The 23,767-nt window shown below is 42.8% G+C and overlaps 1 protein-coding gene across 7 annotated transcripts in view; it reads right to left on the reverse strand.

Moving 5' to 3' along the window:
- Positions 1 to 6,383: 6,383 nt before the first annotated feature.
- The window catches only part of Nup93 (nucleoporin 93), a 114,194-nt gene continuing 96,810 nt past the window's right edge, over positions 6,384 to 23,767 (reverse strand). For 6 of the 7 annotated variants that reach the window (XM_033757856.1, XM_010638940.3, XM_033757858.1 and 3 more), the window contains 14 exons: positions 20,586 to 20,718; positions 18,846 to 19,003; positions 17,731 to 17,896; positions 17,352 to 17,445; positions 16,414 to 16,605; positions 15,657 to 15,783; positions 15,480 to 15,552; positions 15,162 to 15,206; positions 13,638 to 13,754; positions 12,819 to 12,937; positions 11,628 to 11,745; positions 10,984 to 11,067; positions 9,447 to 9,575; positions 6,384 to 6,825 (listed from right to left, as the gene is read on the reverse strand). In XM_033757856.1, the coding sequence (XP_033613747.1) occupies positions 6,715 to 6,825; positions 9,447 to 9,575; positions 10,984 to 11,067; positions 11,628 to 11,745; positions 12,819 to 12,937; positions 13,638 to 13,754; positions 15,162 to 15,206; positions 15,480 to 15,552; positions 15,657 to 15,783; positions 16,414 to 16,605; positions 17,352 to 17,445; positions 17,731 to 17,896; positions 18,846 to 19,003; positions 20,586 to 20,718 (1,666 nt within the window). In that variant the 3' untranslated portion in view covers positions 6,384 to 6,714. The remainder of the gene's footprint in view (positions 6,826 to 9,446; positions 9,576 to 10,983; positions 11,068 to 11,627; positions 11,746 to 12,818; positions 12,938 to 13,637; positions 13,755 to 15,161; positions 15,207 to 15,479; positions 15,553 to 15,656; positions 15,784 to 16,413; positions 16,606 to 17,351; positions 17,446 to 17,730; positions 17,897 to 18,845; positions 19,004 to 20,585; positions 20,719 to 23,767) is intronic. The other variant, XM_033757855.1, reaches the window with a different exon arrangement.

Below are 23,767 nucleotides of genomic sequence, written 5' to 3' on the forward strand. Positions count from 1 at the left end.
CTGCCAGCAGCTCTCCCAGGCTCTGGGGCCTCACTTCCCATATCAGTCTTCATATTTCTCTATGACTGCTTACTTCCTAGGGCTTCTACTGCCAAAACTTGGCAATTTCCAAGGAACTGCGGAGGGGCCACTTAAGTTGGGGTGACCAATGGCATTTGTCTTCTCTTGCCACCTAGGTGACTCAGAAAGAATCCTCACTCCACTGAAAAGCCTGCAGCAATAAGAAACATGGATAAACAGGTCACCCTTAACTCCAGTGGCCCATGCCCTTACATACCTCCATAGGTACCCTTGATGGTCATAGCTTTCCAGCCCAGCCCAGCCCAGCCCAGGAGGAGCTAAAGAATCTCCTCCTTAAACTCTATGACGGCTTTGAGGGTCCAAACTCCAGGTGATTCATCAGGAAAAGGCCTCCCAGTGGCTCCAGGGGCCTGCCCAAGCTGTGGGCCCCCATGCAGAGAATTGGCCGAAACTCTGTGGCTCCTCCAGGGAGAGAACACAGGCCACCACACAATTGAAGCTGTCCCTTCATGGCTTCTCATCAGGGCAAAGGCCCCCAGATGGAGAGACAGGAACACCCCACCTCCTAGCATTTCCATATCTCCAAGCAGAAACTCATGCCCCAGATCCTGAGAATGCTCCTTCTGACCAAAAACTTTTCAGTTGCTGTCGAAGAGAACAGGAGACACATGCCCTGTGGTCAGGCCCAAGTCTCTCTTACCATCCGATCCAAACATAGCCTCCTATTCCTATTTCCCCATCTACCAAGCCAACACTGGCTCTCAGTCCCCATTTAAAATGCTTTCTACAGAGTCAAGGAATTTTTTTGTTGTTGTTGTTGTTACTGGGAATTGAACTTGGGTCCTTGCGCTTGCAAGGCAGGCCACCGAACTGCTGAGCTAAATCCCCAGCCCCAGTCAAGGAATTTAACTGCTCCCAACTCCAGAACACATGCCACATGCTGGGTTTGCCACTAACATGCTTTTTATTTATTGTTCTACCACACTGCCAGCCAGATCTGACCTTCCCTAGACCCCACAGGAGACTGAATCCAGAGGCTTGGTAAGGGGAAGGCTTTGGCTGAGGTGAGAGGGAGTCCTGTACTTACAGAGGCCTCTAGGACTTCACAGGCCCAGGGACCAGGCAGGCCTTGGGAACCTTCCTTGCAAGGAGTGGAGAAGGCCTATCTCATTCACCCACAGAAGTTGGTCAGAGGCACTTCTGTTGCCTGCTGAAAAGCCCCAGCCTGTGTCTCAGCTGACACTCCCAGAAAAGAGGTTTCCATTCCACTAAGAGACTAAACAAAGGGAGCACATGGCACTTTGGGAAAACACTCCAGATATTTACTGGCTATAGACAGGAGTGGTGGTGAAGGAACCATCCTAAACACAGTAAATGCAGAAGTTATAATATAGAAAGGTACATGCAGCACACAAACCCCGTCCCCTCTCCCCAAAACACCACACAAAGCAACAATGTCAGGAAAGCAAAGACAAGAGAAAGGAAAATAATCAGTCAACCGAATAAAGCAAATAATTCTCCCTACCATGTTTCTAACACAGGTTACTACTGATCAAGTGAAAAAAGGCAGTACTTTGCCTCCTTCCTCTCTGCACAAAGTACCTGGCATTTGAAATCCCTGATGGGAAAATACCTTGTAGATGACAGGAGTGGAGGTTAACTGGTGCCCACAATTATCCCATTCAGTCTGCCTGCCTGGCTCTTCAAAACTGCATTCCAACATCTCACTCTCATTTTTGTTGCACACAGAAGTGCACACAGTGGGACAAATCAGTGTAATCCAATTTAGCTAGAAAGCTCCTAGAAGCCTGAGCCAGGCAAGAAGACTTCTAGGTAATGCATGCCAGCAAAACTAGGAGAGGAGAGCCAGCTACCAGCAGGGCATATTTACACTAAGAAATTTTCAACACTCACATGGAAGGTCAATGGAATACCCTTTATTTACTAAATCTGGCCTGGAGGTTATACAACTCTGGCCATCACCATAGAGCCTGGTGAAGTCAGGTCTGCTGTTTTGAGGGTAGATGGCCCCTCTAGGATCATTGACCCCTCACTTCCTACTCAAACAGAAGCCATGCCTGAGGCAAACATTTTCACCCTTCTTGTCTCCAAAAAAACCTATGACTAAAGGCAAAGACAGTTGGAGTACAGAGCATGCCAGGGCAATGCTGGGTTCTACCAACATCCAGTTGCCCATTCCCACTTCTTTAGTTAATGACCCAGCCTTTATTATGGTTCTTTCTCATTCTCTTGTTACACCCCATTCCCCCAATTGCGGATTGAACCTAAGGCTGACACATGCTAGGCAAGTGCTGTGCCATTGAGCTGCCTCCTAGGCCTCCAGTCTTTATTATTGTTAACAGTAAATTGAATTTCCTGATGCCCAGGTAGCTTGGCAAATTCCCTCTATCTGACCTTGAAAAACATTCCTCTCTTCTACCTCTCAGACTGAATGTTTGTTATGGGCTTCCAAGCTGAAACACATTTTGAATCCAGGCATGAAGAGCAGGGCATGGGGATTGGGGTTAAAGACCAAAGCAAAGCATCTGCTAAAAAACCCATGAGGCAAGTCACTTAGGGACAGACATCATGGGTGGCATGTAGAAAATTCTCAAATCCAAGTTAGGACAAAAATTTTTCTCCTTCCCAGGTTAACAATTTAGAACCACGAGTATTTCCACTTACATGACCCTAGCAAAAAGATCAATAAAAAGCAGCACCTCCTTTCTTACACTCATGCCCAACTCTAGGATGGGGTTGACCTTGGACATCTCCGGCTACCTAGCAGACCCAGCTTTTGGGGCTTTGCTGCTGTCTGCTGAAATGAACTGCGAGCTGATAATATAAATCCATGTGGTCCCTTAAGCCAGGCACAGGTTACATGCCTAGAAATGTAAGGGTAAGTACAGAACACTTGAAATTTCTTTTCTGAACATTTTAGTAGTTTTTAGCTTTACTCCATTATCCTTTTTAGTTAGAAACAAGTGGCAGAAAGATTCCCTGTCCTCCTACTCCCACCCTATGAGGGCTAACACTGTAAATACTAGGAAACCTTCAGAAAATGGGCTGTGGGCAGATGATTCTTGGTTGGTTACTAGAATTAAGATCAGTGGGCATTTAGGACCCTGAAAACAGCTTCATTTTCTTCCAGGATTCTAGATAGCTCCTGTTTTATAAGTTGCTGGTTTCCCTGATATTCCTGAAATGTAAGAGTGAAAGCCCTTATTAGTGTAAAATGTTATTTTATGGGGAGGACTTTATATAGGTAACACCTCCCTCCCAAGGTGCTGGACAGAGTACTTAACCCACCTCCATGGGTAAGACTCAGTTGAGTCCAGAGTTGGGGCTGGCAGCACCTTGACAGGCTGGGGGCAGGGCATAGTCTGGAGTTTTAATCCCTATGAGAGCATTCTGCTGGCTCCAGACACTTCCCGAGTAGCACGATGGAAATTTGGCAAGTAATATAAGATACCTAACAAAGTAGATACATTTTCTAATGCTAACGGAGAAAAAAGGGTGGTAGGACTTGAGTAAATACCGAATAGTTTCTCTGGTGTGAAAAACTGAAAGTGTAAATAAGGTTCAAATGATATATTTGATAATGTAAAACAGGAAGAAAATGGCTAAAGGGGAAGTGGGGAGGGGAAAGAAAGGGAAAAGAAAAAATGTGAAAAGAGGAAAAAAATGGAAACAAAGTCTTTGTAAATAGGGAAGGGTGATGGGGTGAAGGGAGGGCAGGGCTATGAAGAACAAAGGACCAAGATACATCATGTAAAGGTACAAGATCCCAATGATAAGTGTAACTGTATTGCTTGCTTTAAATGCACCAATAAACTAATGGGGGAAAAAAGGGTGGTGGGGATCCAATCTAAACCAGTATGGTGCTGGCACATCTGGATGCACTTGCTAAATGGAGTATTAAGGGTTTGGACTAGCAGCATTCATTCAAATAGAGTAGGCAAAAGTGAACTTCCAGAGAAAGAATAGTTCTGTTTTGTTTTAATCAGCAAATTCTGGACACTATGGATTATCCTTTTCGTAAAGTAACTTAAAACCTAGGACTTAACATGTTGCACTAAAAAAAATAGCAATAGAAGCAGCCAAATCATGGTCTAGTCAGTAACTGGATTATAAATTCGTAGAGGGGAGGGGCTGGGTTTGGCTTCACGCCCCAGTGTATACAGGTACTTCCTGTACTTGGATAAGCTGCCTAGCTCATGAGCATAAACCAAAGGAACTCTTCTAAAAGAGCTTACCAATTCCACTTCAGATTTCCCCACGAAGCTGGACAGCATGTTTATTTAAAATAAAAACAAAGGAGTCCATGAAATCACATTTCCAGGCTTTTGGAAAGGATGTGGATCACATCAGTACATGCCTTTGAGTGTCTCCATGAGTTAATTATGAGCCGCTCTAAGACTGGAGCTAACCCTGTCAGTCTCCAAGATCCCTTGATTTTGTTAGAAAGATTGGAATCTCATCCTTGGAGGACAAGACTCTGTGCTCTCAGATTCTCTGGATAATAGTGAAATCGTGGGCCAACACATAGGGAAAGAATTCAGTCCTCTAAACTGGAGAGCTGAGGATGACTTGAAGCTAATAATCTGTCATAAGGTCATGATTTTTTAGTATAAACTATATGAATGGATGCAAGGAAACCTGCTGATGTTGTGGCTTTGCAACCTTGGCTTGTTTCTCCTTAGCTCTGCACAAACCCAGCAGGCTGTGTGAGAACAGAGAATCAGCCTGAAGGACAAGTACTGGGATTTGCTCCAGCAGGCCTAGCCCTTCTGGTATGAACCTAGTTATTTCACTCTTCCTACAAAAGTCTCCTCTGAGCAAGTCCTCAACTGCCAACTAGTGACCACTTTACTTTCACTCACAGCCCAATATCTGGCTGCTTTCTTCTCCCTTCTGGTTCCCTGGTCTCATGTTACAGGTCAAAAGTACTCATCCTCTCTATGGAGATGGTGTACAGCTTTACTGTTCTGAGCCAGTAGAAATGCATCATGCAGGAAAAGACAAATCTGAAATTACCTCTCACAGGCTAATGAACAAGAGGTGAGCCATTAAGCATATACTATTTAAACAATTTGGATTTTCATTTATGACATTGCTTTATATTTCTATCTACAAGTAAGATCCAATATTAAAAAACAAAACACTCTTATAAAAATGCAGAGTATTTTTTTTTGTTGTTTTTTTGGTACTGGGAGTCAAACTCAAGACCTTGTGCTTGCGAGGCAGGCGGTGGCACCACTGAGCTAAATTCCTGGCCCCAGAGTATACTTTTTAAAGCACTGTAAAAACATAATTTGATTTGTTTAAATCAGCACACATAAGCAAGGCACAACTTGCTAAGTTAAGTCCCCTGCAGGGCTCATCTTCCAAGACTTTCCAAAAAAGTTCAATTGAAGGTGGCACCCCAGAATGACAAGATGGGACCAGAGGAGGTAGATACAGCCTTGCTGATCTTCAGGCTACATCCTTGCTGGAAAATGGAATCCAACAGTTCAGCAGCAGCAGGTCCTATTATCTACAGGGTTTTTCGTTTCCCAATAGGAAGAGTAACACTTACATTAACAAGTGTTAAAGGGGAGGGTAACCACACCTTGTAAGGAAAGGCTCCCTGAGGCAAAGGTACCTTTGGAGACGGTTTAGCATCTTAGCATTCTCCTGAGAAAGATTATTCCTCAGCAGAGCCTGCTCTGTGTTGCATGGTCCCAGTTGGCCCAGCCAGAAGCAAACACTTGTCCTCATTTCCTCTCCCATTTAAAATCAGGGCTTTGGGACTGGTGAAGGGAGTAAAAGAACCAATGATGAGTGACAACTACTACTCAGGGGCTAAACAGCTACAGTGCAGGTACCATGCGATACCTGGATTCTGTCTATTAGAGCTCAGACCATGAGCTCACTTGGCCAACCATCTCCATGAATGGGGTATGGGGGTCTAAGCAGAGGAACTGACTGACACAGCATAGAAAAGAGGTACCCAAGCTGGATCAGTCAATTCTCAGAGCAGCAGCTGCAGGGAGTGAGGGAGCAAGGCTGCCCCTTCATCCAGCTCTAGCTGGGGCATCTGCAACCTTCTTTCTCATAGCCTATGCTTTGCCTCCAGTGGGACTTCAACGGAACAACTAATTAAGCCTGGGATCAAAGCAGATGATCTGAGAGATGTCACGGATCACCTGGACTTCAAGGCACAATGGTGAAGAGGAAGCACAAAGCTGCACTCGGTATTTAACATGCAAATCAGAAATCATCGCAGGCTGAGACTGGCTTTCACATTCTAATAGAAATGTGAAAATGAACTGCAATCTGCTATATGGAATATTATATCTGAATAAGTGACTCTGAAAGACTTTGTTTCCTTGCTTATTTGGGGTAAATTTTTAATCATTTAAGGTCAATTTATAAACACCTATATAGCCTCTCACTCTCTGGCCTTGACAGCATTTCCACCCAATACACAAATAAAAATCTAAACAAAATTCCAAAGGGGGGGGAACAATGAAAATAAAAAAATGTTGAAAAGAAACACAAATCAAAGAAATTTATTGGTGTTGACAAAAATACATACTACAAAAAACACAACATAACACAACAGAAACAAAAGCAGAAACCCCACCCCAGAGGGCCCATGTGCCTAATATACTGACACTGTGCAGTCCCAGAAGCCCCAGAGCATGGCACTTAGTTCATGAGGACTTCCATCTGCACCAGCCTTGCATTGGTGTCCCCAGATGTCCGGTAGGGTATCATTCCAGCAAAAGTAATCAGGGCTCGTGCTTGACTCCGGAGTTGCTGAGAGAAAGGGGGAGTAAGAGGAGAAAACTGGTTAACTTCATATCAGGGCACAGAACCAAGAACTATGTCACATTCTTGTTTGCTACCCTATGGTTTCAAAGAAAGATCCTGGTGGGCAGACGACAGTCTTACCCCTGCAGTCTATTCCTTCAGCATCGTGCAGGGTGAGTGAAGCTTGCCCACTGGAGCTCCATTCCATGGGCATCAAAGCCAAAAACTGATAGGCTTACTAAGCAAAAGGCTGACAGGTCTGCCAGGGGAGCTGCCTTGCTCTGGCACATGTGACTAACTCCTGACAGCCCTGAACTTCCACGGCTGCCTCAGAAGGAAGGCAGTTTTCTGAGCCTCCCTCTCTCCTGCTTTCACAGGGATCTAAGTTCCTGGGGCCCCATGAAACACCTTCAACATAAGGCAAAGGCTGGGACAGCGTACAATCCTACTTCATCTCATTTCCTCCTTTCCTTGCCTTTTCTGTCCCTGATATATGTGCTATTTTTCCAGGCAATAATATTTAGCAAATTCCTGTTACTCAGCCATAAAGAATGAGAAAATAGATTCATTCATAGGAAAATGGATACATATTGAAGATATACTCCTAAGTGAAATAAATAAGGCACACGTGTGTAAATACCAAATAGTCTCTCTGGTGTGAATAATCTGCAATAATACAGAAGATCCTAATAAGATTACTGACATTGAGAAATGGGAAGAAAGGAGCTAAAGGTGTAGGGAAGGTGGGATGGGTAGGGGAAGAGTAAAAAGGGAAAAGAAAAAATGTGAGATAATGAAAAGATGGAAATAAAGTGGTTGTAGATGGGGAGGGGAGGAGGGGGTGAAGGGAGGGCAGGGACAAGGGGAAAAAATGAGAACCAAGACCTGTCATGTAGAGGTACAAGATCCCAACAATGAATGTAACTGTATTGTATACCTAAAATGTACCAATAAACTCAATTAAAGCTGAAAAAAAAAATTTAGCAAATTCTTGGATGGTTCCAAGAGGAAAAAAAGATAGCCATAAAAATTTAAAACCATCTGTTTTCCATTACAGAAGAAAATACTACCTTCATTCTGTTTTCCAAGTGATAAATTATTGAATACAGAGTTAAAAAAAAAAAAAAAAAAAAAAAAAAACAGCTTCAGATGATTCCTGGAAGGACATCTGAAGGTCTGACATCCTGGGGTCTAAGGCTTCAGGTTGCCCCACAGATGCTCATACCAGTAAGGAAGGAAACTGCATCTGGGTTAGATAAGGAAAGTCTGTAAACACCTGTAACAAAACCTATAAGCACTGTTTTTTGTTTGTTTTTGAGACAGGGTCTTACTATGTAGTTGAAACTGACCTGGAACTCACTATGTAACCCAGGCTGGTCTCGAACTCATAGCGATCCTCCTGCCTCAGCCTCCCGACTGCTGGGATTACAGGCATGTGCCACCAACTGTTAACCATACTCCTTGAGGTAAAAATTTCTACAATCTTTCACTAACAGACGTCACTATGGAGAGAGCTCACACACAGCTCTGGAGGCAGAAGGCAGGGGTTCTTACTACCAAAATCAGGTGTGGCTGTTGGACACTGTCCTGAGAATCTCATAAAAAATTAAGTGGAGGGGCTGGGCATTTAGCTCAATGGTTCCAGCACTTGCTTTGCAAGCGCAAGGACCTGAGTTTGATCCCCAGTATCCCTCCCGCCCCACAAAAAGTGGAAAAGTTAAGGGAAAGATAATTTTAAAAAACATCATTGACCATCCTGCTTCATGGTTTAAATGGGTCAAACAGACACCTTTACTCTTGTCAAATGAACTAGACAACAGATGCTGTGAGTCCCAGGATTCTATCTATCTGGACGCTGCTTGACCCAGGTACTGCTGGAGGCCCATGGGCAGTAGAAAAGGCTCAGGCTCAGAAGTCAGACAGATCTGGCTTCCAGACATCACCCTGTACCTATGTGTACCTGAGGGCCCTCCAGGGCAAGCAAGTTAGTAACCACTTCCAGGCCTTAGTTTTCTTAGCAGTAAGATGGCTATAAAATGCTGACCTAGCTTTCTCTTGTGGGTCATTGTGAGACTCAGAAGAGAGGAGAAACAAGGGTTTGCATCAAATTAATGTACTGACAAAAATAAAATACACTTTTTAAGAAAACATTCACTCGTGGGATGAAGCTCACAAAATAATCTTATATAGCAATTCCCTGACTTATCAACATTCATGTTGTAAATTTTCACAAGTGTACTGTATACAACTTTGTCAGACTTGGATATGAATCTTATGAATGTTCTCCCAGAAGGAACACATTCGTAAGTCAAAAACTTACTATATTTTAAAATGAGCAAAAATTCTTGTGGATTCAATGCCAAATTAACATTGTTTGATTTTTTTTTCCTAAAAGCTAGTATTTGTAAACTTAGCACATTCTCTTTTTTAAAAAAAAAGCTTAAGAAGAATAGCAATCCTATTAATGTCTGTTATCCTCAAGGAGCTCTTGACATTAAGATATACTCAGATGCCAGGTCATCAGAGAAAAGAACAGTTTCAGGTCATGTGGTCTCTTAAGAATGCAATGGATTCCAAACCAGTACGGTGGTTCTCAGCAATGTTTCTTGCAAATGCTGAGATCTTACAGAGTCGCGGTCCTCCATGACTCGCTGGGGCCTGGATGCTGAGGATGGACTTGTCCCCTTGAGCCTCTTGAATTGTGTGAACAAGATGTTCATGGTGGCGAGAAGCACCTGTGAGAGGTTGTGCCTGATCTACACAGAAAAAAACACACCAAGTAAGGAAAAACAACAAACCACTGGGGTCAGCAATGTGGAGGGAGGGTGACCACTCTAACTGGCCACACTATACCCAAAGCTACCAGTGGAGAGCTGCAGTTGCCAAAATCAAGCTGATGGCACTGTAATGACAAGTGTGACAGCAACCTCTGGGCAGTGCTACTCAGTAGTCATTCTTCCTGTTCCTCTTGGTAGAGGAAACAAGCCAAAACATGCTAACAACATCTGGCCAGCACACAGGCTTAGACTGGCCAGCAGAGTGATTACCAAAAGGCACCTGGACTTGAGCATCAGGAGGTAAGGATGCACACACTAGTTCTTCACAGTTCCAAACACACCCCACTGCCTCAGACTCCTCTGGCTGTCTCCACTGGCTGAGCCCTTGAAAGTTTGTAGAGAGGCAGGCCCTGGTGCACTACTTTAGCCATAGGGCAATTAATAATATATGCAAGAGGGCCGGGGATTTAGTTCAGTGGTTCTGCCTCAAGAGCGCAAGGGCCCAAATTCGATCCCCAGTACAATAAAAAAAGAAATCTAAGATAAGTCAAGGAATAACAAAGGAACAAGTGGCAAAGGGTAAACTCCACAGCAGGGTTAAAGGTAAGGTTGGTAAGTGGTAAGCCCCTGATTCAGGGAATCCCTCCTCATGCACAAAAACTGGCCATGTGTCTTTCTCTAAAATAAAAACATGTTTTCATAAAAATCATTTGCTTAAAAAGGAACTATTAAGCACCATAAAATTAAACTTAAATGCCATCAGTGATATCCCAGAACTAGGCAGTATTTGTATATGAGAGAAAATTTTTCTGGATGACTAGGGGAGGTTCAGGCTGCAGCTCCCATCAGGGAAAGGAGATTCTTGGGGGACAGGGCCTGCACATGTAGAGGTTTTTAAAGCTCTCCTAGCAATTTTAGTGTAGAGCCCAGCTGAGCACCCCTGGATTATGGTGGCAATGAGCTCAAAATCCTGCAGACAATGGCTCTAGGCACATGGGTAGCAATTTAATTCAGCATCACTGCACTTACTACTTTGGACAAAACAGCTCAGGGAGAGGGAAGGAGGTTGTGAATCATGATGTATGTTTCTTGCACCCATTGGAAATACAGAAGATCAGTATTAAACATTAAAACACCTTCTAGTACAAGTGGACAACCGAGTGAATTAGATCTCAGAGGTCCAGTCAGAAACCTATTTCTCCCAAGAACATGTGCATATTCACAAAAAAAACCCCAGCATATCTGAAATTGGACTCATCCTAGAAAACTCAGCCTGGGTGATTACTGTTAACTAAAACTCTTACAGTTATTAGCCATATTAAAACAAAAAGCTTTCAGTGGAAGTGGAGAAAACAGAATTCCATAACTTAGGAAGAAAAAAACTTACTTCATCGCTGAAATTTCTGAAGGCAGCCACTCTCTCTTCCACACTTTCCTGACTCAGGGGCACCAGCTTCAAGCGCTCAATTATCTGTTTAAAACAAACCACCAGGCACCGGGAATTTAGTTAGCTCAATGGTTATTCTGCCTGCCTTGCAAACATAAGGTCCCGAGTTCGATACCCAGTACCCACCCCCCAAAAAAACATAAAACAAAACCACCACTAGCCCTATGTTACATAGCCTTCACTGTCATGTCATCTTTACTTAACATAACTGTCTGCATGTAAGCCATTCAGAAAGGGCTCGGAAAGGGCTCCTTCACAGAAAATGCTATTCCTCTTGTATATACAAAGGCTTTGATTCTGACTTGCTAAGCTGATTTTTATCCCTATTTTCACACACAATTTTAATATTCAGAGGCTTCAAATTACTGAGAAACATTTGTTTTCAGATTAAAGGGGAAAGGAATAGAAAAAAGAAAAACAGCAACATGGAAATCCCCTTTAGGTTCCCAGGATCATAGTTGTCCTTCTTAATTTAAGATGCATATTAGTGACACTTCCTTTGTTTTAAATGAATTCCATGAGGCATTTTGAATTTTCAAGGCTATACATTAACCTGCACTTCAAACATCCCTTCTGAAACTTACATCAAAAGCTCTGTCAATATGACCACTGTGATACTCGTCAAAAAAGGTGATCAAGTCCAACAGAAGATAGAATGTAGAGTCCAGAAATTTATTTGCACTTACACCCTGAGCCCTGTACCTGAAAGACAAAAAGAGGGTGTTGGAGGGAAGCAAGGATGTATTATGAATTTCAGATTGTAATCCACAACTGTGGGATGGCATTTTAAATAAATCAGAACCTCTTAAATTCTGGGGAGGGGAGTTACAGAGTGGAAAACTGATGATTTTGAAATGCACTGATGGTAAATTTGCTATTAGTCCACCTACAAATATTTTGTATGAAACAAAAGAGCCTCAGTCTCCAAATCTTTAGAAAGGGCAAGAAGTGCTGAAAGGCAAAAAGTCCAGCAGCCAACAGTAGAGATCATTTGTTAAGTGGAGATATATCACTTGCCAAAGAATGTTCTTTTGTGTTAGCCCAGGAAAACAACTTGAATGTTTTGTTTTTGGTAGTACTAGGGACTGAACCTAAGGCCTCTACACTGAGCTATATACTTACCACTTTTTAAAATTTTTGAGATGGGGTCCTCCTTAGTCATGAAGTTGCCCAGGCTGAGCTAGAACTTGAAATCCTCTGCCTCAGCCTCCCACAGTTGCTGGGATTACAGGCATGTGGCACAATGCCCAGTTCAAATCCATTTGTGTGTGTGTGTGTGTGTGTGTGTATGTGTGTGTCATTTTATTAGAAGTGTCTATAGACAGCACAAAAAGGAACATCCTTTGCTTCAGCCTGGGAGTTAAGCCAGCCATTGTGATAACTCAGTGAACTCAGTGGAAGGGGTAGGGAGATTTTACACCACTGTCCACAAGAACACCCCTTCTAACCACCTCTAGTTGGGTTCCTGAGTGCCTGTGAGACAGCTAGTGAAGGCATACCTAACCCTGTATATATAAGGATAATGCCTAGAATTAAGCCCAAGTGCAGGATTAAATGTACCCTTCTCTTTGGCAAAACTCTTAAAAGTCTGATAGTACAAAGTGAAGGTGATGACATGTGAACTGGGGAACTCCCAGGCACGGCTGGTGGCAGGGTGAGTTAGCAGAGCCACTTTGAAAACTATGTGCTGTTACCAGACAAGCATGGTGAGGGCACATTGGCCTAGCATTGGCATGGGCAAACCTGAGAATCAAATAGAGAAAACTGGGCCTTACCGTTCGGCAATGGAGAGGGCCATGTTCTTAAGTCTCTCTTTATTGGACTGTGGAGCACTGATCTGGGGAACAACAGGGCTCAGCAATTTGTTCATCAGCTCCAGCACTTTGTCAGCATTCTGTTCAAGTTTTTAAAATTAAGGAAATAATCAACAAAAGGGAAAACTAAGTCACAAAAACAAAAAAGGGAACTTTCTCAGGTGATGGAGATATATTCTGTATCCCATGGAAGATTCACTGAGGAAGACACTTATAGTCTCACACTGTACTATACCCTAATTATATCTCAATCTACACATTTTTTAAATTAAAAAAAAAAACCCATGAATTATAACCCTCTTTGTGCCTATTCTTCTCTGATAAAAGCAGAGGATGTGATCTTTTTTAGGTCTAAATCAATGCAGTCATCATATGTTGTTATGTAGAAATATTTATTCCAGTTCTCTCAAAAGGCCCAGCTGTGACATACACTATTCATCAGCATACTGTTGGCTGCCGGAAGGTAAGCATTTTCACCACAGCTTCACCACAAAATGGGACAGATGCTTATTCTGTTGCCAAGTGAGATGACAGTTCAGTGCCTGCAGGATATCCTTTCAATATGTTGCTCTTGTTTGGCCAGACACATCTTATGGGCATAAATAATTCTGTAAAATGGGAATTTCACCCTGACTAGACTGTTAATTGCTTAAACACTAGGAGAAAATGCTTTAGCAGGGACAGCACTATAGTAACAGTGATGCTGAAATGTTTGTGCATTTAATGACAAAAGACCAACAGAGCTATTCAGTGCAAAAGGAAGAAAGAGGCACATTTTACCTTGGCAAGATCATAAAGCTTCACCGCTTCTTCAAACAGTCCTTTATTTTCTGCCACGGAAGCAACTTTATTGATAATAGGCTTTGTGTCACTAGTAAACTTATCTATAACTCCAGGCTGACAAGACAAATTATGGAGGGGGAGGAAGAGAGAGAGAGAGAATGCACAAAGCTATCTATTACTTTCAATACACAGAAACACCTAGGATAAAAAAAAATACTTTAACTAAAAATGCTTGTGCTAAGTAATGCATGTATTTCATCAGCTAGCCCCTGGCCTTCCTATGGATATAAGGCCTTATTAAAACTATGGGAGGGAACAAAAAGAAAACCATGGAAGAGATCAACAAAAAAATACATGAAGAGGCAGTGGAAACACAGAGGAGTAAGCAATAAGACAGTTGTGCTTTTCTGATTTTCCAAAATGACCCAGAGAGTAGGTGAAATTGTCAATGATTTAAAATTTTCTGATATGTAGGAATTAGGAAGAAAAATTAGGGAGCTTGGAGAAAATATATGGAAGATTATAGATTTGGTTTCTAAGACAGATGTCGAAAGAAACTCAGTGCTGATAAAATACATGGCCAGTGGTATCAGGACGTTAAAAAAACAAAATCACCATCACCATTCAATAACTGTTCCAAGACAGTATGAGAAGAGGCCTCAGGAATTGCGAGAGTAAAGATGGACTGTGCAACATCTCTGACCAGCCATCCTGATTCTCCACTAGCACTGGACTCTTAGAGGGGATCAAGTTCAAATGACCTGCCCCTGCCACTCTAGAGGCGACACAGAATACCAGGGAATACCATGGGCTCTAAGGTCAGAAGGACTGGGTTCAAATTCCAGCTGTGTCTTGAGGAAGATAACTAACCTCTTCTATTTCTACTTTTCTTACTTGGAAAACACAAGTGCTAACAGTTCCCAACTGGGTCACTGTGGCAGTTTGTGGGCTGTCATCATCAGCACTGTCAGGCCTCTCTTCTGAGCTGGGCAGTGTAAGCTCATTTTCACAAATGAGAAAAGTAAGTCTCTGAAGGACAAAGGACTTCCCCTAGGCTGCAGGGGAAATCAGGATAACGTCTGGTCTCTGACAACAGAACCTCTGCCTATTCTACTAGAACACCACATGGGCTCGATGAGTCTCAGGAAAACTGCTAAGGCTCCCTGGAGTAACTGCCTTTCTATGGTTAGTGTAGATTTCTAAACCCTCAGAAATTACCTTTTGAGGGAGGTCAAGTGTACTTTTAACTTTTCCAGCTTTTTAAATTTTTTTTGAGATGGGGTTTCACTAAGTTGCTAAGTTGCCCAGGCTGGCTTGAACCTGCAATCCCTCTGCATCAGCCTCCCAGAGTGCTGGAATTACAGATGTGTGGCACCACACCTAGCCCATTTTATTTTCTAAACTAAGCAATTTCATTCAGATTTGCATCAGTAATACTTTGAATCCTAAAATAGTATGCTTTTGACATTTATAAGCCCCCAAAAGCAAAACAACATGCCTTTAGGGATACATTTAACCCACCTTTCTACTCCCATCATTCTGTAGTTTCCCAAGAATCATATCAAACTGTAAAAGAAAAAAATTTACTCAATTTACAGGACAATACACAATATACGATTCTTTGGAGACAAAGGGGAAGAAAAATGGGTGAATGGAAATCTTACACAGACTAGGAAACAGTGGAACAGAATCAGTATCTTCATTGTTAGGAACCAAAGGAAACTCCAAGCTCAGCCCCAAGCCCCAACCACCACCACTGAGGGCAATGTGCAGTGTCACATCTCCTGGGAACACATATTCAGAGAGCTGTGGGCAGGGGAGAAAAGGACACTGACATACCTCTCGACTTTCTATCACAAGCTCACTCACACAGCGTAAAAACATGTTTTCTCCTTGACTATCTTTCTCATCCCTGTAAAGAGATGAGAGCAATTTGGTTTCTGGTATGGACATGGGGTCTCTGATAAGTCGTTCTCAGAGATCAAAACTAGTTGAAGGGTTAGAAGCAAATTTTACCTGAGGAAGTAGAAGTACTGCAGGGCATCCCTTGGATCTGTGGACTCAAATTTCCGGGTATACAGCATGAGCAGTCGCACAAAGTTCAGCCGCCGCATGCAGGGAGGGTCACCAGGCTCACGGCTGACTATACAGTGGGGACAGAATGAGTTAAAACGACACTGCTTCTCTGCCCCACACAACCCAGGAACTATGGAAACTAAATCCTTAGGCCTAGGAGCATCAGCCTGCAATGTAAACCTGGCCAGTCTCCCTCACCAGCCTGTATCAATTTCACCCCATGGACAAGAGTGCAGAGCATGAAACTATAAATGACTAGGATGATGGTCTTCGAATGAAGAATAACACAGCTGGCTGTTAAGACTCAGGCTCTGGGCTGACTGTGCTGCTTGCTAATGAACTTGTGGCTATTCACTTGTATTTACTTGACTCTGCTACATGGTGACCCATGAAATAGCTGGCTGGGGTTTCCAAGACCATAAAAGCCAGGCCCTAGTGGAAACCAGACTCATGGGACTACTTTGTCTGCACTATTCTCCAGGCAACCAAACTGGCCACAAAGATGGCACTTTGTGCAGCTCTTTCTGTATTTCTGTATTCCAGGGAAATCTAACATGGGGAAAAAAGCAAGGACCCCAATCCTAATTATCCACACACCCTAAAATGATTGTCCAAATCCTGAGTGGCTATGATTCTACTGCTGATGGGAATGAGGCATTGTGGTGACACCACTGCCCATCCAGTAGTGAGTACTTACGAAGCTGAGCATTCTGTCCTGATGATTTTAATAGCAGCTTCAGCTCAAATAGCACTAAGGCCACATGGACAGCATGGGGGCGCATCCGTTCCAGGCGGAAGAGAAAAGCAATGGCAGCTTCAAACTGTGCTGTCAGGAACAGCACTTGGAAGTAGAGGAAAGGCTGCTGGTGCACCCTAAAGTGGGACTCACCTAGAGGGTGGGGGAAGATAAACCTGCTCAGAAAAAAGTTGCTAACAGCAGCCTAACCCTACTGGCCTTCCTGGGTGGGAAGAAACCATCAGCATGAGCCTGAATTCATGGGGGCTGGAGGGACACTGGATACATGAAATGCCAGGTGAATGTGTGACTTGGCTTCTCTATCTGCTCCAGACCTCACAAAAGGACTGCCAAGTATGGGCTGTGCTTTAAAACTCAACTGCGTGCCTCAGGTAGAAAGAAACAGAATGACCACAAAGGGACTGTTTATCTCCTGTACCATGGTAAAAGTGACTCAATACAGATAGAAATAAAGATTTCAAAGAAGCTTCAGTTAACTCATATTCACATATCTGAACTCAACAACCACTAACCAATAGCTGGAACCATCTATTCTTTCCGGAATTTTTAAACAATGAGAGAAATAAAAGGACAAAAGATCTTTCTTTTCCTTTGTGCTCAGATATGATCACTGGCAAGATCTGGGAAGGAAGAGTGAAGTCTTGTTTATATGCTTCCCTGAGTAAATGTCTACCACAGCAGTTGAAAGAATTAGAAAAAACTGTTTACTACAGATGACCAAGTGGGACATACACATTTCTAAGGCCACAAGACCTCTACTTGCATTTGAAATGGTACAAATTCAAGAGAGTTCAGAGACAAGGATCTTCCCCCAAGGAAAACAAAGTAGTTGCCTGAAGTGGACAAGAAGGAGAAGGTGGTTGTGTCCAGGATCTTACCATAGTCTTCCAACAACTGTTTCTGGAACTGTGAGAGACTGAGCCTGTCTTGTGGGGAGCTGGTACCGTCGTCATCAAAACACACTTGGTTCAACTAAACCCCCAAAAGAAACACATGCATTGGTACAAACTATATGGAGTCACGTGCACAGTTGTAGTAGCTTAGCAGGCATGCTCAATGCCGGGGGCTGGAGGCTGTGTTAAAGACTATGGCTATTAGATGGGAAATTATAAAATTTTAAAGTAGGCTCAGGAGACAGGAAACCCACTGGTCCTGATCACTTTACTGGCATCAGACATTAAGCAGGGAAAATCTGTGTGGAGAATTTGAGCAGAGAGGAGGGCTGACAACCTGTCCAACAGAGGGAAGCAGTGCTACCTTCAGCCACAGGTAGTCCTCAGTTTTGTCTGCTACTTCACTCTGGTTGTCAGTGACATCGCATCTGCCAATGATACAGTACACAGCCCGCTTGTAGGGGTCTGTGTTGTTCCTGAGGGCTCTGCGGTAATGAAGCCGGAGTTTGTTTTCTGTAGCTGGGGACAATCTAAAGACATAAGGGAACCAATGGCACACACTCAGCAAAAGCCCTCAAGAGCAAGTCAAAGCACCACTTACAGAGTTCGGAGGCTTTCCTTCATCCCAGCTAAGAGACACTGTCTCTGCCCCACCCCTTGAGCACATCCTTTTCACCTGACTTGTAACCACTAGCACCTGAATCTCTACCTGTCTGCTTTCTTTAGTGGCCGAGACCCTCGGGGGACAGGTCAGAAATGCTGGGGTCAGTGCTACACCTCACCCTCCAGCAGACCTCATGCAGTAAAGGACAGCAGTAGTCCTTCCTAACTCACTCAGCCTTCACTGACCTCACACTCAAATCCTTGCCTCAGGATCTCCAACAGGAGAAACCCCAAGACAGTAACCCTACTTTAAACCCTCACATGAGCAATACAGGGGCTTGTGATTTGAAAAACTCTTCTGACATGCCATTAACATTGCCAAGAAAAGTATCCCTCGTTTTGCAGGTACAATTAAAGAAACCACTATTACTTCTTATACATAATATAAACTGGGTTTGACTATGAACTTGTGTCCAATTGCATTAGTAAAACCCAGAGAAAAACTAAGTGTGGCAGCTCCTTAATGCAAGAGAAGTTTTAAAAAGTTCCAGATTATAAAACATCCTTGACGACCCTTAGATTTACAGACTGAGTCAAATCACACTCCCAAGCACACAGTCCCTTGTTATTGGAACAGAGAATTTCCTTAACACAGAGAGAGGTAGGCATGTATAGAGAGCCATGTTAAAATAAAGATGTCCTTTGATGTTTTCGATCAAATTTCTAAGAGTTCTGCCTGCCCACTTTCCAAACTCCTTTTTTTCCTGAGTGGAAACTTATTTTAAGCAAGTGCAGGGAAAAGAAAATGATGTCAGTGGAGATCACCCTCTTTATTCCACGTGGCTTCTTGTGGATGTGCCACTTGAGTCACTGTACCTTCTGTCCTTGCTGTTCATGTACTCCTGGAACCAGGTCTTAAACTCTCCCAGCTGGTGCTGGGCCCGATTAACCACCTGTGAGGCAGCAAGCAAGTCTCCACAGCGCATGCAGTAATAAATCAGTGCCCAAACAGGGTGGCCCTCCACCTCTCCATCCTAAAGGAAAAGAGAGACAAGCTTGAAGTAAACAAAACTAACTGCTTTCTGATGTGCTGACACCTAGCTAAGTCCCTCTCCTTGCATCAAGTCACTGAGGTTTTCACATCATTAAGTTTCCCCACTCCCTGCTTTACAGACAAAGAAAATGAAGCACAGGGTAGTTAAGTAATTTGTCCAAGGCAAGCTAGGAAGTGGCAATGTGGCCCTGGAGCTGTTTCTTGAAAGTGCATGTACCCAATCTGACCTAAAGCGAGCCCTGCACTTTCTCCATGGATCCCAGCTGGCAGTAATCAGATGACATTGTTACGTGAGTATAGAAACACTCCAAAAGTCCCCACAAAGCAAGGGCTAAAGATGTAGCTATGTATACCTCACCATGTAGGTGGTGCACATCTGTAATCCCAGCACTCTGGGGTGCAGAGGCAGGAGGATTACAAATTCAAGCCCAGCTTGGGCAACTTAGTGACTAAGCAAGACCCTGTATCAAAATTTTAAAAAGTATGGGGACTGTAGCTGAGTGCTAAGGCCCTGGGTTTTATCCACAGTACCAAAAACAGAACAAAATGAAACAGACATTACTGACCAAAAAGAGAGTATCATTATCTAGAGTTTATTAAATCTTAACTACTAATGACTAGACAATAATTTCTTATCCATTCAAATGCTGAGTCTCTTGGTGTCAGACACTGCTAGGCACAATGGAACTAAGGTAGCTCGTCCCTACCCTTCCAGTACTGCAGCAGATCTACCCTAAATCTATTTTTGGTACCTGTCTGGGCAGCATGCCTCTGCTCACCCTTCTTGCTCTGTTTTTCCCTAAGTCCTCTAGAGAAGTAGATTTTAGACTTTCTTTTAAAGCCCCTCCTCCCTTTCTCCAGTAACTCTTTCTAAACCCCAGACTGAATCATGACACTTGTCCACTTAAACCCTTTGAGCTGTTAAGTCCTGAGTACTCAGCCTGGCACTTACGGCTTTTGACAACTGGCCCTAAGCTTGTCAAACCCTACCACACATCCAGCACTCCCCCATACTCTTTCTTTGCTGTCTCCATGCACTTATGAAGTTCTCTCCTCCACAGTAGCCTTTCTGAGATCTTAGTTTGGTGAACTGTTTTTGAAGAGCAAGTGTGATGCTCACCTCCTTAATGAAGCCCGCCTCCTCTACATCCACCACCCTTGGAACAAAGCTCCAGTTTAGCGCTCTATATATCACATGACACCTGACTGACTGTAAGATGGATGGTGAGCTAAGTAGGGCTGTATCCTAGAACTCATATGTAACTCCATTCTTCCAGCTGTTTTAGCCGAAAATCTCAGAAGCCATTCCTGACTGTGCCTCTCATACCCACATCCAAGTACCTTGGTGAGTCCTCCCAGCTCAACTTTCAAAACACAGCGCAAACCTGTGCCATGTTCCCTTGTCCTGTGCCCAGGACTCTTGCACAACTAGCCTCTGAAGAGCCTCCCAACCTCCATCCTCACCTCCCTGGTCCCCTCTGCACACGTAACCTCATTTCAACTGAAAATGTCTAAGAGCAACTGCTCTTGTGGAGTAACTGATCATATGAAGTTGCCCTTACCTGAAGTCCAGGCAAGGGAGCCGGAAGTTTAATGTTCAGAAAACTTCGAACCAACTGGTAAGTCCCTGGTACACCACCCAGCTGGGCCTGGTACAAATTTCCAAACACGGTCACGAGAGTGTAATTCTTATAACTGGAAAATTTTAAAAGGGGGGAAAAAAAAGGAGGTTGGAAACTCATATTACAACCATGTCCACATCCATCACATTAGGCTGTGAACTCTCAAAGGCAGGGAGGGCCTGGCTTTCAAATTTAACACAGAGGGGCTGGGGATTCAGCTCAGTGCTTCCACTGCCTGCCTCACAAGCGCAAGGACCCGAGTTTGATCCCCAATACCAAAAAAATCAAATCTAACACAGAGGAGGAAACAGTATATGCTTGTTGAAGCAAACTACATTATTAACCAGTGTAAAGATTTCCCATCACTGCAGATACTCAAAAGAAATCCTTGGAGGAACAGAACTGTGGACTTCAATGTTTTAAGGGCTGATTCGTAGAATATTTATTTGCTCCAGCTCACAGCCCAATGATCTAGTGGGTTCTTTTTACATTTTTTAGTCTTTTAAAATTTCAAGCCTTATAAAAAATGAATAGTTCAATTAATTCCCGTATGCCCTTTATCTAGATCAACTGTTAACATTTGGACGCACATTTTCTCTACATACACATCTATACACATACTTACAAACATGCTTAAAACATTTTTTTCCTGAACCATTTGAAAATATATTAGAGAAATCAGGGGCAACCTTACCTATAAATACTTCATTACTTAGCTCTTAAAAACAAATACATTTTCCTACTTAATACCATTACGACACCAAGAAATTTAACAATAATTATTACTACCTAAAATATTTCTACTATTATGGCTTGAATCAAAAGTGTCCCCCAAATCACTGATGTGTTCAGAGGTGGGGCTTTTGGAAGTTGACTGGATTATGAGGGCTTACAGAGGGCTTGCTATTAGGAGTGGGGGTGTGGTCAGAAGAGGTGAGTCAGGCAGGGCAAGGCCTGGATTTACATCCCTCTGCAGCTCCTTCCTTCTCTTCCTCTGCTTCCTATCTACCATGCCAGGAACAGTTTTACTTCTGCCATAACCCTGTGTCACACTGCCCTGCCTTGGAGCCGGCAGACTGAAACTTCTAGAAACCGTGAGCCAAAATAAACCTTCCCTCTCTTAACTTGCACTTTTTGGGTACTATGTCCCAGCAATGAAGAAAGTATGACAGGTGCTGACCTCTTCCAAGTGGGGCCTGGCTAGGGGAAATAGATTGCTAGGCTTGACTCTTTGGAAGGTATTACCTGTCTTCTGGCTCTCTTCCAACTATCTCTTCTCCTCACCTGCCACAAGCTAAGCAGCCTTCTTCTGCCATGTCACTTCTGCCTTGAAGCCAGAGGACCATGCATGAACTGAAACCTCTGGAACCATGAGTCAAAATAAAACTTTTTTCTTTTTTAAACAGTATTGGGAATTGAACCAAGGGCCTTCACACTGAGCTACAGCTTCAACCCATTTTTCAGTTTTTATTCTGAGACAAGTTTTCACTAAGTCCCTAAACTGCCCAGCCTGAGCTCAAACTTGCAATTCTCCTGCCTCAGCCCAAAATAAAAACTTTTGTTTAAGTTGTATATGTCAGGTATTTGTTTCAGGGATGAAAAGCTGACCTACATTCAAGTTTCTTTGTAATGTCCTTTATTGTTTCTTTTAAGTACAGAATTTAAAAAATTTCTTTTCTTTTTGGATTAAATCCAGGAAATGCTGGCAACTAATTGTCCTGGCACCTTTAGTTCCCTTAAGGATAGTCCTACCACCTTTTTGTCTTTCATGACATTGACTTCTTCTAAAGAACTCAATCTAGCTGTCTGGTAGAATGGCTCACAAGGTGGATCATTTCCTCATGATTCAACTCAATAATCCTACACAGTTCTCACTGAGTAACACTTCCTACTAAATCTCACAATGAGACCATGTTAGTAGTAATCACTGGATCTGACTTGCTTGATTGCCCACCAGATCTTTCCATCACAATTTAATATTATTCCCTTTTATAATTAAGTCATGACTATTCTGTTCACCAATAATCTTTGACTTAATAGCTTTCGTTTCTATTGCTAATCCTTGCTGAATACTGGTTATTATTGAACTAGTGATTGGAAAATAATGATTTTCCATTGTTCCTTTTCATTTATTTGCTCAAATGCATCCTTAAATACTCTGCAGTGTTTGTAAGTGCTTCTATAGAGAGACTAAATAGTCCAAAAGTTACTGATATTCCAACATTTGAATTATAACTGCATAAAAAATAAAACACTAATAAGACAAGGTAATGGGAAACTCTGGATATAAGGTATAGAAGACCCCCTATCTTTTTTCAAGTCATCGTCCAGAATTTCTTAAAGAAGTATGTGTTGTTTTTATAACAAAACTGAAACACAATTTAACAAATGTAATGAGTTCCTTAGTGAAAGTATTTAAAAGCAGAGGTTGGATGAAAAAATACTGAGAACACACAGATGTCCATTATGGTCTCTTCCAACCTGAATTAAGTTTCTAGGTTGAAATTCTTTGAGGGATACGGAATATATATCCTGACTCAAATCTTGGAGTGTGGCAGGAAAGAGATAGACCAACTATATTTTCTCAACATTTTTGGCCTTATACATAAATTTATTTGGGACTAGGTCTACTCTGACATCTGCTGCATTACATCATTTGAAATATTGTATGCACACCGTCAGCATCAGCAAAAACAAAAACAATTATTCTAAACTACTCCCTTTAGGGCCGAGGATTTAGATCAGTGGTGCTGTGCCTGCCGTACAAGGGCAAGGTCTGAGTTCAATTCCCAGTATGGCAAAACCCCCCCACCCCAAAAAACAAAAAAATCCCAAAAATACACACACATAATAAACTAAACTACTCCCTTTATTAAAAGGTGATAATAAATCCTTTAAATGGATGCCATTGGAGACCAATACCACTGGAGTGAAAAAGGAGATAAAGTTATGATAATTGTGTACAGTAAACTCCAAAATAGTGCTGTTTAAGAAATTAATGGTACAGGGGCCGGAGATTTAGCTCAGCGGTTCGGTGGTCTGCCTTGCAAGCGTAAGGACCTGAGTTCAATCCCCGGTACCACACACACACACACACACACACACACACACACACAAAAGAA

Source organism: Fukomys damarensis, unplaced genomic scaffold, assembly GCF_012274545.1.
Source record: "Fukomys damarensis isolate Sample0158 unplaced genomic scaffold, DMR_v1.0_HiC HiC_scaffold_32, whole genome shotgun sequence".
In the NCBI taxonomy this organism is placed as follows: Eukaryota; Metazoa; Chordata; class Mammalia; order Rodentia; family Bathyergidae; genus Fukomys; species Fukomys damarensis.